The sequence below is a fragment of the Etheostoma spectabile genome, chromosome 8 (genome assembly GCF_008692095.1).
Source record: "Etheostoma spectabile isolate EspeVRDwgs_2016 chromosome 8, UIUC_Espe_1.0, whole genome shotgun sequence".
In the NCBI taxonomy this organism is placed as follows: Eukaryota; Metazoa; Chordata; class Actinopteri; order Perciformes; family Percidae; genus Etheostoma; species Etheostoma spectabile.
Window position 1 is genome coordinate 34,010,672 of NC_045740.1, and position 13,502 is coordinate 34,024,173.

Genomic DNA, 13,502 nt, shown 5'->3' on the forward strand with positions numbered 1-13,502 from the left:
TTAATCAAGCTAATAACGCTTTAATCAAGCTAATAACGCTTTAATCAAGCTAATAGCGCCTTTGAAGCTGCCGCCTGATACCTCCAGCCTGTTGCCGGGCATTTGTTGCCCTGCCGCCGTCATGTTAGGACAGCCGAGTGAACGTGAACTCACCCCCGCAGAGATGTGGTGCTTGGCAGGTTTGGCCGAGACATGGGCCACAGGGACCAGCTGAGTCCTGAGCGCGCTCCTGAACAGGCGGGACACGGTGGGCAGAGACATGGCGACGGACCCGGAGACTGGACAATAGTTAGGGACAACTCCGCAGGCAGCTCTACCTGACTTTCTGTTTTTCTCTATGTGCCACGCGCAGGGTGTGTGCGTGCGTGCGTGCGTGCACGCGCGCGCGTGTGTGTGTGTGTGTGTGTGTGTGTGTCTGTGTGCGTGTGTGCGTGCGTATGTGTGGGAGGGATGGAGGGAGGGGACCGTCACGTTGAACGCCTTCAACTGGCGTCGGAATTTAATTGGCCGGCTCACCTCCGGGTACATTTCCCCATAGATAGACCGCCTCTAGGCCTAGATACTTCCACGTCCTCCTCCTGTCCCTGGGAACACAACACCACAGCCGCCTGCCGAGGAGACGCTTCACGTAGCTATTTATTTCCACAAATGAAATCATAAAGGCTAAATATATCACTTCTTTATCAAGTTCAAAGTTCAAACGATGTCGCAATACAGTACAGTGCACTGGAGGTGAAATATACAGGAGTAGTCTACATGTCATTTAGAGTTATTTTATTGGATTTGTTCCTTGTGTTCAACTTTCTACTGCATAGAAGAAACCCCCACTTCTAGAGGAAATGATAGCCTGGTAGTATTTTATATCTAGACCTACTAGAAGCCTACAGTTCCCTTCAAAAGGGCTTGGCCTGTGGTATTGCTGCATGAAGCTTTCTCCAGAATCTTGTCCTGAAATTAATATACAGCCATTCCACTAATTTAATAATAGTAATGTATCCTTTATTAGTCCCACAGGGAAATTACAATTTACACTCTGTTGTTATATATAGGGTACAAGCGGCCGAAATGGGTTTCCTCAGGAGGGGGGCTGGCGTCTCCCTTAGAGATAGGGTGAGAAGCTCAGTCATCCGAGAGGAGCTCGGATTCGTCGAAAGGAGCCAGTTGAGGTGGTTCGGGCATTGGTAAGGAGCCTCTGGGCGCCTCCATGGGAGGTGTTCCAGGCACGTCCAGACTGGGAGGAGGCCCGGGGAAGACCTAGGACTAGGTGGAGAGATTATATCTCCAACCTGGCTGGGAACGCCTGGGATCCCCAGTCGGAGTGGTTGATGTGGCTCGGGAAGGGAAGTTTGGGGCCCTACTGGAGCTGCTGCCCCCGCGACCCGACACCGGATAAGCGGTCGAAGATGGATGGATGGATGGACTCTGTTGTTATTACACACATGCTCAACATGGAGAAATGTCAGAGTGGGGGGGGGGGCTTCCCATGGAAATGCAGTTAGGGGCTCTGTGTGTTGCTCAAGAGCACCTTGGCTGTGCCCAGGAGCTGAACTGGCATCACTTCAGTTACTAGTCCACCACCATACTTCGGTCCATGTGGGGACTTGAACCAGCAACCCTCCGGTTCCCAACCCAACTCCCTATGGACTGTGTCGCTGTCCTCAGCTCAGTGCTGAAGTGGACAAAGATACACTTTGGCAATAAGCCTAACTTCATTTATCTCTTTTGAACATTCAATACACAAAAATACTGAAACAGAATTATATCTTTGGGTCTGTTTCTCTCTCCATTTATTTACCCAGCACGGCGGGCAGGGAACTTTTTCTTATAAATTCTGAATAACAGAAAGACTTTAGTGACATGAAATAACAGCAGCATTGAATCTGACACAGCTGCTGAACACAAACAGCAGGAAAACAATCAAACATTTCTCCTGTAGCTTATTTCTTCAGAATAATTATATGAATAACATATCTAACCATACTGTATAAACAACAGCATAACAATCCGAGATAGCTGCTAAATAATCACACATGCATGCAATTCCCTTTCAAATGAAAGCATGGACAAAGAGTTCAGTCTATCCGTCCACATTGTTGCCCTGGTGACTGTTTCTATCCGATTGACAGCCTACAGGCTCATCTGTTGAGGACAGGTCTGGTGGAGGTTGGGACAGGTCTTCTTGGGGAACGGCGTTGGTGCTAGGCTGCTGAACCCTGTCTCCTCATATAACACATAAAACCCTATCATTTACAAGTTATTACATATTATCAAGTTACCTCTGCATACTTAAAGTTCTCATGACATGGTGCTCTTTGGATGCTTAATATAGACCTTAGTGGTCCCCTAATACTGTATCTGAAGTCTCTTTTATATAGACCTTAGTGGTCCCCTAATACTGTATCTGAAGTATCCTTTATATAGACCTTAGTGGTCCCCTAATACTGTATCTGAAGTCTCTTTTATAAGACCTTATGGTCCCCTAATACTGTATCTGAAGTATCCTTTATATAGACCTTAGTGGTCCCCTAATATGTATCTGAAGTCTCTTTTTATAGACCTTAGTGGTCCCCTATAATGTATCTGAAGTATCCTTTATATAGACCTTAGTGGTCCCTAATACTGTATCTGAAGTCTCTTTTATATAGACCTAGTGGTCCCTAATACTGTATCTGAAGTCTCTTTATATAGACCTTAGTGGTCCTAATACTGTATCTGAAGTCTCTTTATATAGACCTTAGTGGTCCCTAATACTGTATCTGAAGTTCTTTATATAGACCTTAGTGGTCCCTAACATGTATCTGAAGTCTTTTATATAGACCTTAGTGGTCCCTAATACTGTATCTGAAGTCTTTTTATATAGACCTTAGTGGTCCCTATACTGTATCTGAAGTCTCTTTATATAGACCTTAGTGGTCCCTAATACTGTATCTGAAGTCTCTTATTAGACCTTAGTGTCCCTAATACTGTATCTGAAGTCTCTTTTATATAGACCTTAGTGGTCCCCTAATAACTGTATCTGAAGTATCTCTTTATAGACCTTAGTGGTCCCTAATACTGTATCTGAGTCTCTTTTATATAGACCTTAGTGGTCCTAATACTGATCTGAAGTCTCTTTTATATGACCTTAGTGGTCCCTAATACGTATCTGAAGTCTCTTTTATATAGACCTTAGGGGTCCTAATACTGTATCTGAAGTCTCTTATATAACCTTAGTGGTCCCTAATACGATCTGAAGTCTCTTATATAGACCTTAGTGGTCCCTAATACTGTAACTGAAGTCTCTTTATATAGACCTTAGTGGTTCCCTAATACTGTATCTTAAGTCTCTTTATATAGACCTTAGTGGGCCCTAATACTGTATCTGAAGTCTCTTTTATATAGAACTTAGTGGTCCCTAATAATGTATCTGAAGTCTCTTTTATATAGACCTTAGTGGTCCCCTAATACTGTATCTGAAGTACCTTTATATAGAATTAGGGTCCCTAATACTGTATCTGAAGTCTCTTTTATATAGACCTTGTGGTTCCTAATACTGTATCTGAAGTCCTTTTATATAGACCTTAGTGGTCCCTAATACTGTATCTGAAGTCTTTTATATAGACCTTAGTGGTCCCCAATACTGTATCTGAAGTCTCTTTATATAGACCTTAGTGGCCCTAATACTGTATCTGAAGTCTCTTTATATAGACCTTAGTGGTCCCCTAATACTGTATCTGAAGTATCCTAATAGACCTTAGTGGTCCCTAATACTGTATCTGAAGTCTCTTTTATATAGACCTTAGTGGTCCCTAATACTGTATCTGAAGTCTCTTTTATATAGACCTTAGTGGTCCCTAATACTGTATCTGAAGTTCTTTATATAGACCTTAGGTCCCTAATACTGTATCTGAAGTCTCTTTTATATAGAATTAGTGGTCCCTAATACTGTATCTGAAGTCTCTTTTATTAGACCTTAGTGGTCCCCTAAACTGTATCTGAAGTATCCTTTATATAGACCTTAGTGGTCCCTATAACTGTATCTGAAGTCTTTTATATAGACCTTAGTGGTCCCTAATACTGTATTGAAGTCTTTTTATAGACCTTAGTGGTCCTAATACGTATCTGAAGTATCTTTTATAGACCTTATGGTCCTAATACTGTATCTGAAGTTCTTTTAATACACCTTAGTGGCCTAATACTGTATCTGAAGTCTCTTTATATAGACCTTAGTGGTCCCTAATACTGTTACTGAAGTCTCTTTAATAGACCTTAGTGGTCCCTAATACTGTATCTTAAGTCTCTTTATAGACCTTAGTGGTCCCCTAATACTGTATCTGAAGTCTCTTTTATATGACCTTAGTGGTCCTAATACTGTATCTGAAGTCTTATATATGACCTTAGTGGTCTAATACTGTATCTGAAGTATCCTTATATATGACCTTAGTGGTCCCTAATACGTATCTGAAGTCTCTTTTATATAGACCTAGTGGTTCCTACTGTATCTGAAGTCTTTTTTATAGACTTAGTGGCGCCTAATACTGTATCTGAAGTCCTTTATATAGACCTTAGTGGGTTCCTAATACTGTATCTGAAGTCTCTTTTATATAGACCTTAGTGGTCCCTAATACGTATCTGAAGTCTCTTTTATATAGACCTTAGTGGTCCCTAATACTGTATCTGAAGTCTCTTTATAGAAGTAGTGGTCCCCTAATACTGTAACTGAAGTCTCTTTTATATAGACCTTAGTGGCCCCCTAATACTGTATCTGAAGTCTCTTTTATATAGACCTTAGTGGTCCCCTAATATTGTATCTGAAGTCTGTTTCCCAAAGTTCAGCCTTGGTCCAGAATTCCAGCCACTAGAGCCAGTCCCACAATGAGCTTTCCTTAGTATGTGCCATTTCTGAGTCTGTAGCTTTTGAGGAGGAGAGGGGGGGGGCAAGGTGGAGGCTGTGAACGGGTGTGGGTAGAACCCCCTGATTGGCTGAGAAGCTTTTACTGCTACAGATGCCCGAACCACCTCAACTCCTTTCGATGCAAAGGAGCAGCGGCTCTACTCCAAGATCCAGGCAGACAACTGTCTTTGCGTCGGCAAAGTAGCCTCGGGAAGGAACTTGTTTTGGTGGAACATGTGTACATTCAGGAGTAGTTTTGATAGTCTAGCTAGCTGTCTGGATTTACCCTGCAGAGATCTGAGGACCAGGTAACCATAGTCCTCAGATTGGACAGATAGTCTAGCTAGCTGTCTGGATTTACCCTGCAGAGATCTGAGGACCAGGTAACCATAGTCCTCAGATTGGACAGATAGTCTAGCTAGCTGTCTGGATTTACCCTGCAGAGACCTGAGGACCAGGTAACCATAGTCCTCAGAAATCCACCAGAGGTTAGAACGCCAACATAAAGAAAGAGGAAGGGGACGGACATCTGATTTCCAATGGCATCGGAACTATCGCTTGGACTTCAAATCGTCGTCGATATAGACTATCATCAAGCTAAAGTAATGAAATAGTACATCAAGGTCCGAGGTTATAGTACATGATGACAAAAGAACATTTAAAGCCTCGTATAGTATGTGTGTCATGTTAGTCCCTAATATATTACTGCATCAAAACTATCAAGTCTGATTGGACTGGCAAAATAAAAGATCATTACTTTAAACAGAGCTTCCAGCTTCCCAGTTTGAAAGTGTGTTATCATTATTATTATTATTATTATTATTATTTTTAGTATTATTATTGTTGTTGTTGTTGTTGTTGTTGATGATGATGATGATGATGTTGCTGCTGCAAACTAAAGCAAGAACAGGCATTTTAATCGCCTCCTGTTTTGGTTTGGTGTGACCTGCAGAGGGCGGAAATACGCCGATGACGAGTCTGCGCTGCCAGAAATAAAGGCGCAGAAGAAGGACACTTACCTCCTGCTTACAGGAAACGTTGAGTTCATCAGCCCGCTGTCTGTGTTGTCTTCATCAAAGTAGCCCCAACATATCGCTGGTAAGTCTCCGAAGTCACAGTAATTGTAGGTAGCATGTTAGCGCTTGCGTTTACTTTAGCTAGACTATTAAGAAACCCTTCCCTCATGTTAATGGCTTGTTAGCATCAGCTAGGCTTGGCATGTTAGCGGTGTGCTCTGTTAAGGGTGCTATATTTTCATTATTCACTGTTAACTCATGTTTCAATGTACACTGCTAACTGGCACGCTAACAGTTTGAGTTGTAAGCGTTTGTCTCGTGTTGCTTCCTGTCACCGTGTTAGCGGTAAGTTAGTCGAATATGAGCTAAACTTTGGTCTCGCCCATCTCTGCTGTTATTGGTGCTGCTGGCGACGACGTCGCTAAATTACGAGCTTTTAACGTTACTTGGCCCAATGTCGGCGGTAGTGTGCTCTATGAGTTGTCTCCATAGACTGTATGTTATTAATTGTATACAGTCTATGGTTGTTCCTTTGGCTTATTGACCACAGAACGGACGCATATAGTGAGCTGACCGAGGACCCATAGACCGTATAAGGACCCAACAACACATTTAATATATTGTTGAGATAACGTTAGACTTCTGTAACTGTTGTCCTTACTAACTAACTCTAGTGCATGTGGATACTTGTTGGTTTATCAAGATATTTGTTTAAATAACGTTTTGGGTTGGTTGGTAGTGTGAGTGGATGATTTGCGTTAAATAGCCTGATTTTTGAATAGACTTTGGTCCTGAGGCTTCCTCGTTGGATTCGCCGACGGGCGGGTCGTCTATATAGACCAGACCTCATGCTTGGTGTGTGTCTACCACTACTTTTCTCCACGTATGCATCTGTAACGACCTTTGAGTGCTTCCTGTTTGCATTTAGGGCAGGTCACTATGCCAGGCGGGGTGCTGCAGCTGAATGGGAGAAGTGTTAATAGTCATTCCAGTTGTTAATACCGTGCTCAGAAGAATCATGGGAACACTTTACTGTCCCAGTACAAGAGCTTGGACAAAGTGTGTGTGTCTGTGTGTCTGTCTGTCTGTCTGTCTGTCTGTCTGTCTTCAGGGACATCATCTGTCCATTTAGGAAGCACAAGTGATGGTGAATCAGTTTCACCTGCTTTGGTGCAAATGAAAGTGACAGGTGAGAGGCAAAAGCAAGATACCCCCTAAAAAAAAAGGGTTATGTAAATGTGTGTATGGGGGTTACAGACTGTTGCTCTATTCTTATGCCTCCTAACTAGGGCTGGTTACCCAATTCAATATTTTTAGGCACTGACCCAATTGTCTCTAAAGCAGTTATTCAATAGGTGGTCCGTGACCCCTAGGGGTAGAGGTGGGGGAAAATCGATATAGCATAGTATCGCGATATTGTAAGTGTCAATATTGTATCGATACACAGGCGCCAAGTATGGATCTTTTATTATATGTGGTGGTCAGTTTGTTAGAATCTTGCAATATGTTGAAAATCGCAATAATATCTTATCATGGCACAAGTATCGTGATGATATTGTATCGGGAGGCGTCTGGGGATTCCCCCACCCCCTACCTAGGGGGTCCTCAGAGTTAGTGCAGGGTGGACTACCAAATTCTGTCTAACAAATAATGTTTTGGAAGTGTGTATGATTGTGTTAAAGTAAAAAAGAAACATCCACAGAAACTAGGACTTTTCTGTAAATCTGTGATATGTAACATTATTCCAGCATTTATCTTAGAAAGAAAACATAATAAAATATATAAAGAGGAATATACAATGTTAAACAATGTTTTTCCTCCTGGGGGGGGAAAAAAAAACATTTATGTAAAATTGAATACATTTTGGAAAAGGCTTGGAGCTTTTTGCATAAACTGAACATTAATAAGTGGCTCTACTGCACAGAGTGAGAGTTGTGTTCTGCCACTAGCTGGCAGTCAGTCCTCACGTTTGGTAAAGTCTGTTATGGAAATCCTTGAATCATACTCCCTACTACAATAATAGTAAAGGCTGAATGCAATTTATTTGAAAAGATTTTCAATAATGTGTGCTTGTAGTTGTTGTTATGCTGTTTGGATTCATTTTAGCATATCAGAACAACCTTTCTTTCAGATGTTCAGTAACAGTACAGTTTGTCTATACCGAAATCAACATTGTTCTGATTGAAAACGATTTTATAACCAAAAAAAAACAAACTGCAGTCCCCAGCTGTCTTAAGAAAATTACTGAGACTTAAAAAAAAAGAAGGAAATATTAATTTGTGAGCAGTTTTTAAGGCTTATGTCTTCATTGGGAAGAAAGTTGTTCAGCCCGGTGGCAAGTCCCTTTTTTTTCGACGAGGGCCCGGCTGGTGCCAGTCACAGATTGACTGCAGCATTAATGTAGAGCCCAATAGTTTCTGTGATAACTGAGTCATCAAAGCTGAATTAAGAATTTTAAAAAGCAATAAGACGGACTCCATAGAGACCTACATTAAGTCAGTGCTAAAAACTAATTTGAAATTTATAAATTACTACGTCTAAGATTCCAACCGAGCCTTCCTGCTGTGACTGTAGTTAAAAAAAAAAAAAAAAATACACACCAAAATAATTTCCAGCTTAGGCCTGATGGGGGGCAACTGAGGCCTGGTGGGCCACCGGGCTTGCAATACACTGGGGCAAACACTTGGAATAAATGGGTTTGATAAATAAAATAACACCAGACTCATTTAAAAGACGGTCAACAGTCGAGTCTCAAAAGTCTGCGTATCCTTGAACAAATCTGATGGAAGAGTTTTCAAAATGGTCCTTATTTTCAAGTGCATTCATACATGATAACATCCCTTTGAAACAGTTAAGGAGACCCAATGTTGGTGGAGATGCATTCCATCACACAGTCTATTATAAGCAAGTTTCGGGACTCAGATTAGATTTAAGATATTTTTTTTGGGGCATTTTAGGCCTTTAATGACCGGACAGCTGAAGATATAGAGTAAACCTCTAAATATGGGCGCCAGCTCTACCATCTGAGCTATCAGGGCGCCCCAGCAGGTCACTGAAATCTACAGTGGCCAGTTGCTGTGTTGAAGGTAGGACAACTAAAACATGAAAGTGTCTCTTCCACATCTCTAATGGCTGCCGTTGTGTTGGTGTCCTGTGTAGGTCCAGAGAGTGGATGCTGCCTTCACGTCCTGCTGGTCTCCGTCCTCCCATTTTCAGCTGAGCCTCAACTCCAAATGTTTGCGTGTGTGTGCAAGTTGATGGTATGTGCACCTGACTGTGCCTATTGGGTGTGTGAAAATCCATTCTAGGCGTATGTGAGTGTGTTGCTTTAGTTTAGTGTGTGTGTGTCCGTGTGTGGTGTGTGTCTGTATGTGTGTCTGTCTGTCAATACCCCCCAGCCCACCATGTCCCCGTGTCCCTCAACGCTCCAGCTGACTCTATTGGTGTGTCTTGGCCTCCTCTGTTTGCTGCTCTTCACTGACTCCCCAGGATCTAAGAAGGGCCCAACCCAGCCCCCGAACACAACACAAGCTAACTGCTCTGCTGCTCGTGAGTATGACAGTGATGGAAGTAGTATTCAGATTCTGAACTTTAGTAAAACTACTAATACCACACTAAGGATTAAATAAGGTAATGTCTCCAAACTAATTGGGAGAAAAATACCCAAATCCCCCTGTAGGGGGTGCTGTTACCGCAAACAAGCACTAAAGAGTCCTGCCACTGCACTTTTTAGTTTGACCCATATGAAAAAAAACAAAAAACAAGGCAGGTTTTAGGCCCCCCCCTGTCTGTCGCTAGCAATGATGACGCAGTGAATAGTGACCATTCTCTCCGACCAATCAGGAGTCTGCAAGTTTTCACGTCACCTTTTGGTTAACAAACTCAACAGGTCTAAATACTTTTACAAACCTGCTTTCGTCGGTGTTTCTTTCATCACATATTGTCTGTTTCCATAGGCTTTGGTTACGTAAACAGTATAGTATAAATGTTTTATGACTCATTGATGTTTTCTCTTTAGACACTGGAGGTGTTTGTTCCCCGGGTGATGATGGTGATGTCAGTGAAAATGCAACCGCTGGGCCCTTAAAAGCCAAACCGGAGGACCAGTTTCCCACCAACTCATCTTTGCCCACCAGCCACACCTCGGTCAGCCGCGCGTTAAATGACTCTGTAGCGCAAACTCCGCCTTCCACCACCACAGGCTTGGCCACGCAGGCGGCTCACAGTGGAACCACCACCACCAGCAGCACTGGTGCTGCTACAGCCGCAGCTGTACAGCCTGTTGGGAATGTAGTCACACCCACTTCACTGGGGACGTCTGCTGCTACAACACCTACGTCTACAACACTAATGACTACAAAAACAGCAATAACTACACCACGGTCTGCTGCTACAACAGCAACGTCCACAACACTGACTACAGAAACCACAGCAATAATTCCCCCGTCAGCTGCTACAGCAGCGGCGTCTACAACACCACCTGTAACGGCAACATCAAAAGCCGCAGTTCCACACCCTGAGACCTCTGTAAAAGCAAGAACCAGACTTACAACGGCTAACCCAACCGTTGCTTTGACTACAACCAATGGTACAAAGATGTCCCCTCCTCCACCATCAGTTGCCACGCCACATCACGCCCTGAGTACTGAGAAGCCACCAGTTCAGACCTCTCTACCCACAGGACCTACTACCAGTCCTAGCACGCCGACTGGCCACAGCGCGCCTGTCGCCCCGGGACCCAGAGTTCCCGCGGTGGACGTGGCAGGGGCTCCTCTAACCAAGCAGCTGGTGGACACGGCGTCCTTGCTGTCCGTGCTGCTCTTCGGCCTGCTCTTCTTCCTGGTCACGGTGGCCGTGTTTGTCACGCAGGCCTACGAGAGCTACCGGAGGAAGGACTACACCCAGGTGGACTACCTGATCAACGGCATGTACTCTGACTCTGGGGTGTGAGGGAGGGCGAGGAAGAAGCGAAGCACAACGCTTGGAGGTTGTTTTTGTGCTTGGAGACGGGAGTAAAAGACGGACTGGGAGGTAACACGCTGGTGCTCTGAATTCACGAGGTGACTTCATGGAAAAGTAGGAATGGACTGAACTGACCCAGAAGCAGTCGCTGATCTGTTTCCCTCTTAACAGTTCCACTTAGCGCTTTGTCCTCTCTGCTTTTCCTTCTTTAATGGTTTGAATGTCAAGAGCTTGTCCCTGTTTATCCAAATGTTGAGCATCATAAATGGAGGTTACATGGATGTAACTCGAGTTCTATGCGTGCGTGCAAAGCCCTTTGCTGTTGGCCCACGAAGGAATCTCCGCCACAATGCTGGGCAGACCAGCTGTAGATGGTTCCAGGGCTGTTGGACCAATCAGAAGGCTTCCAAGGTGATAACAAGCTCAACAGATGATTTTTCATGTTTCCAAAATATCTGTCAAATTGTTTATTGTATCTTTTTAGATGCATGTAGTCACACAGAGGTGCAGTGCTCATTAAAGAATAGGAATATCAACAACAACAAAATCAAGTTTATATGAATTTGGACACTAAATGTATCAGAGACGTAACCTTAATTTTCTAGTAATGAACTTCACATAAAAGTGACTGAAATAAATAACCAGGAAATTGTTTTAAGACTTCTCAGTCCACCTCGCCCTCACTGGAACAGGCACTTCAGTTAGCTTGTCTAAAACACGTTACACTGGGAATGAACCCTGATGCGTAGTGGGGCTGCAACTAGTGAATATTTTCTTTTGGCATTTAATGTGGATTATTACCTTGATGAATGGAGTAGTTGTTTGGTCTCTAAAATGTGGATCAGTGTTTCCCAAAAGCCCAAGGTGACGTCCTCAAATGTCTCGTTTTGTCCACAACTCAAATATATTCAGTTTACCATCACAGAGAGCAGAAACTAGAACATATTCACATTAGCAAGCTGACATCACACAAGCTTCATAGTTTTTAACTGAAAATGACACAAACCGATCAATCATTATCAAAATAGTTGGAGAATAATTTAATAGTTGCCAACTAAATGATTAATGGATTAATCTTTGACGCTGTAATGCGTGTCATGAAACACTCCCACCTACCGTGTGTGCAAAATGACATCAACAGGGCTGGGCGATAATTCAATATCATAAACTTTGAGTTATGAGCATGTGATCATATTGTTAGTTTGTCCAAATTGAGAAAACTAAATTCACTAAAAGCAACACTATGTAACTTTTTGTACCCTTTTTTTAAATTTTTTAATTTAAAGTCATAATGGGACAAGTTCAATGCGGGAAAAGTTCTCTAGTGTTGCTTTAAAAACAAAATAGGTTATTTGGTTTGTTTTGCACAGTTGAATAATTTAGTTAATGTCACGCATTAACACTCTCATGAACATTTTCTACATGGGAAAGCAGTACATATTAATATAGAGATTTTGATTATTTTTTTTGTTAACTATAGCCAGATGAAGCTAGTTTAAAGAGAACTCGACGAAAACCTGGACGCCAAAGTCACTGTTAATAATTGATAACTCATTTTAGTTTTAATAATCTCAATATTGAGCTTTGTGCTCATAGTCCCATGTGTACTGCTGCATACAGGCTTTATAATAGTCTTACTGTTCTAGTTTTGGCCATCATTTCTATGACAAATAGTAATATTGTACTTAAAAAGAAAATTGATGAGCTCTGGAAACCTCAGCCCTGAAACCTGCAGGGGTCTAACCTCTCACCTTGCTGCAGTGATATAGACGTATGGACATTGTGACATCACTGTTGCCCGTGGTTACAAGCGAACCCACGCATTTGCGTGATCACACCGGTCGGCGCAAAACAACCCTTTTTGTTTTTCCTGTGCAATGAGAGATTATTAGCGGAGTCGGGATGTAACTGCACGGTGAAGAACAAAAGTCTCTAGCAACACTAGTAGGATAAACAATAACTTTATTGCAAGACAAGCCCGTTTTCAACAAATCTTACCGACATGTCAGGTGTGCTCCCCTTTAGTTTGCACTCCAAATAAAGTGATTTAGATAAACTGTTGGCTTTTCTCCAACAGTCTGTCTGACTGTGGTAAGAAGTGATAGAAACGATGGCAAAAACTCCAAAAGTAAGATTCTAGTAGCCCAGCTTTTGCAGTTGAATAATCCCTGCAACCTGCCGAGATGGCAGACCATTCAGTAGCAGTGGCGTGCCATGAAAACCTGACAAATCTGAGCTGAGTGACTCCACGGCGTAGGGAGCTTGGCCTCTTCATACTTTAATCAAAAGTAAATAACCATGTGCAAAAACTTCTACATGGTTCCACAGAGGTAGTGTTCTCAAAAGACGTGTTTCCATCGCCCGACATTAAGTTACCCCAGATGTGGCCTGCTGAGTCGGGGCCAAAGTATATACTGTCTGCTTTAGTCAGTAGGCCTGGGGGGGACCACCGAGACCTCTTAGGCATGTCATCAGGTTGAGGATTTTCTCATCGTGGTCTGGGTCTGTTAACGTTGGTCTCTATCTGCGACTTTTAATTCCTGGGATTGCTCCGGTGCAGTGCGGTTGATCAATGATTCCAAAGATGTGACCTGAGGCGGAACAGCTGTGAGGTCCTACTCCTGCCCATTAAAGCAGGGGTGCCCCCCCCC

At 42.9% G+C, this 13,502-nt stretch overlaps 2 protein-coding genes and 1 long non-coding RNA gene across 5 annotated transcripts in view; 1 reads left to right on the forward strand and 2 right to left on the reverse strand.

The window, feature by feature from the left end:
- cox8b (cytochrome c oxidase subunit 8B) overlaps positions 1-423 on the reverse strand; it is a 3,630-nt gene extending 3,207 nt beyond the window's left edge. The window contains exon 1 of the mRNA XM_032524394.1: positions 154-423. Coding sequence (XP_032380285.1) covers positions 154-261 — 108 coding nt within the window. The 5' untranslated portion in view covers positions 262-423. The remainder of the gene's footprint in view (positions 1-153) is intronic.
- Positions 424-5,853: 5,430 nt separating this feature from the next.
- Positions 5,854-11,387, forward strand: c8h11orf24 (chromosome 8 C11orf24 homolog). Of its 3 annotated transcripts, none has more exons than XM_032524367.1 (4): positions 5,854-5,971; positions 9,049-9,176; positions 9,321-9,438; positions 9,908-11,387. In XM_032524367.1, the coding sequence occupies exons 2-4, from the start codon at positions 9,123-9,125 to the stop codon at positions 10,837-10,839; spliced, it is 1,104 nt and encodes a 367-aa protein (XP_032380258.1). In that variant the 5' UTR covers positions 5,854-5,971; positions 9,049-9,122; the 3' UTR covers positions 10,840-11,387. The 3 variants fall into 3 exon arrangements, with proteins under 3 accessions (XP_032380258.1, XP_032380259.1, XP_032380257.1); XM_032524368.1 differs by having other exon boundaries at positions 5,855-5,971; positions 9,049-9,149; XM_032524366.1 differs by having other exon boundaries at positions 5,858-5,971; positions 9,049-9,149; positions 9,288-9,438.
- Positions 8,477-13,502, reverse strand: part of LOC116694615 (uncharacterized) — a 6,616-nt gene continuing 1,590 nt past the window's right edge. The window contains exons 2-3 of the long non-coding RNA XR_004333225.1: positions 9,160-9,163; positions 8,477-8,571 (exon numbers count right to left, since the gene is read on the reverse strand). This is a non-coding gene — a long non-coding RNA (uncharacterized LOC116694615). The remainder of the gene's footprint in view (positions 8,572-9,159; positions 9,164-13,502) is intronic.